Source organism: Plasmodium cynomolgi, assembly GCF_000321355.1.
Source record: "Plasmodium cynomolgi strain B DNA, scaffold: 0475, whole genome shotgun sequence".
Classification (NCBI taxonomy): Eukaryota; Apicomplexa; class Aconoidasida; order Haemosporida; family Plasmodiidae; genus Plasmodium; species Plasmodium cynomolgi.
The window spans coordinates 1-2,068 of record NW_004192913.1 but is presented as its reverse complement, the minus strand read 5'-3'; the positions used below and the strand labels follow the sequence as shown (position 1 = coordinate 2,068).

Here is a 2,068-nt window from a genome sequence, read left to right as displayed (position 1 = left end):
TTTATATTTATTATGCATATTTTAGTTACGTTATTAGAACTATTTCTAAGTGTGCAAGAATGAATATTATATGTAAACCCAGAAACCCTGAAACCCTGAAACCGTAAACCCTGTATCATTTAATATCACTGTTATATTTGTTTGTATAAACGCAACAAGTCAAGGTCATGCTAACAAAATATTAAATTCTACATTGCAAATATGTCTACTTGTATGCATCAATTATTATCCCAATTTAATTGTTAAAAGAAATATAAAAAAGGTACCATAAGAACACGTAATGCACATACAATGGGGACCGTAATCGTTACCTTTGATAATGAAAACCAACCATTGGATTTATATAAGTGTTTGGGTATATATTCTGAAATTTTAGATAGGATTCATGTTAAAATTGCTGAAATTGAAAAAAAGAAATGTACAGGTTTCAAGGACGATTGTGCAGATTTCAAGGACGAATGTGCAGATTTAAAGGACGAATGTGAACAATTAATTGCACATATAGATGAAGAAAAAGAGAAACTTAAAAAGTGTGATACTAAAAGGTCTCCACATCTTAACTTAGATGTTAATGAACATATAAAACGTTTTTATAAAATATGTAATGCAAATACTAAATGTCGTAATTACATCTCACTACAAGATAAACAACTTATTGAATTAAAAGATGATACAGAAATATCCTGCGAAAGTGATCAAAACTGCGTAAAAGAAGTAAAAGAATCAAAAGGAAAAGCGGGTGAAGGAACGTCACAACAGAATGAAACAGACTCTAATATAATAACTTCAGAAAAAAATGATTCTCAAAGCGGTGCACGTCATAGTAACCCCCCAAATGGTAATGCGCATGATTGGCAAGCTACTGGCAGTCAAAACGATGAAGATCATCTCTCTGTTGATAAAGATATTTCTGTGTTTTCTACCACAGAATATCGTGCTGCGGAAACTTCTATTAGTGAAAAATCTGGTGATAGATTTTCCCCTCTTATAGCTACTGATAGAGCAGATGATTTTATGATATCCCTTTCTTCTGTAGGTACTGCTGGTGTACGGGATACTACTGTATCACCTGACAACACGCCTTCTAGTGTTAAAAGTACTATGGGAAATGCTTCTTCTAGTGACGTTGATGTTGCTAAATCTGTTAAAAATGCATCCAGTGACAGTAAAGGTGTTGATAGTGTACTTTCAGATACTGCAGCTAAACAGGGTAAGGCCCCGTGTAGTGATAATCCCTGTAAGAGTGACTGTCCTCAGGTAGTTGCTGATGGAGCATCTTGCTGTGAGGTAAGTAGTAAAACTCCTTGTATTGAAGAAAGTACTTGTAAAACACATGTTGAGAATTAAGTGATGATAAGAATATCAGCAGTGCTGATCATGATACATATAATTCCTTACCCGCACGTGATTTAAATTCTAGTGGTCAAAACCCTTTGCCTAATCCAAATGCTCAGGAGATACTGTGTAATCAAGATTCTTCTCCCAGTGTACCTAATTCTGCGGAATTACAAAGTGGCAATTATACTCAAACTGAATCGCACACTCGACAAGAAACAACTGGTCTAGAAAATCAAGTAAAAATGGAAAATACACAGAACGATGAAAAATCCCATCAAGAGCCCAAGTCAAATATGGAACATGATGCACACATAGAAAAATCACAAAATCAGAGAGGTTTTCAAGACTCAACACAAGGTTTACATCATGGAAAAGAGGAATCATATAAAGGAGGTAAACATTATTTAAAAGATAAATATTCTCAACTAACTATATATTCAAAATTATATTGATATCATGCACAACAGTTATGCCGCGAAGTGCATATATATAAAGCATAAAAATTACATACTTTTGGCACATCATTTAGCACAGATACACAATAATTCTATATGATTACAGGTGCACCTAATAGTGCTAATAATGATGGTGAAACTTCAGTAGATATACGAAATAATCCAAGTGGAGCAGGAAATGCAGTTACCACTGGAAGTTATAATGTACTAGATATGTGCAATAGGTTTTTTAGTAATATGTCATATAAAGAAATCATCATGATGGCTTTAGTACT

At 33.6% G+C, this 2,068-nt stretch overlaps 1 protein-coding gene across 1 annotated transcript; it reads left to right on the top strand.

The window, feature by feature from the left end:
* Positions 1-1,454: 1,454 nt before the first annotated feature.
* PCYB_004280 (hypothetical protein) lies at positions 1,455-1,790 on the top strand (the record flags this gene model as incomplete). The annotated part of the gene is made up of 1 exon (XM_004227849.1): positions 1,455-1,790. A coding segment is annotated over one exon (336 nt), but the record flags the coding sequence as incomplete, so codon positions are not given.
* Between the last annotated feature and the right edge of the window lie 278 nt (positions 1,791-2,068).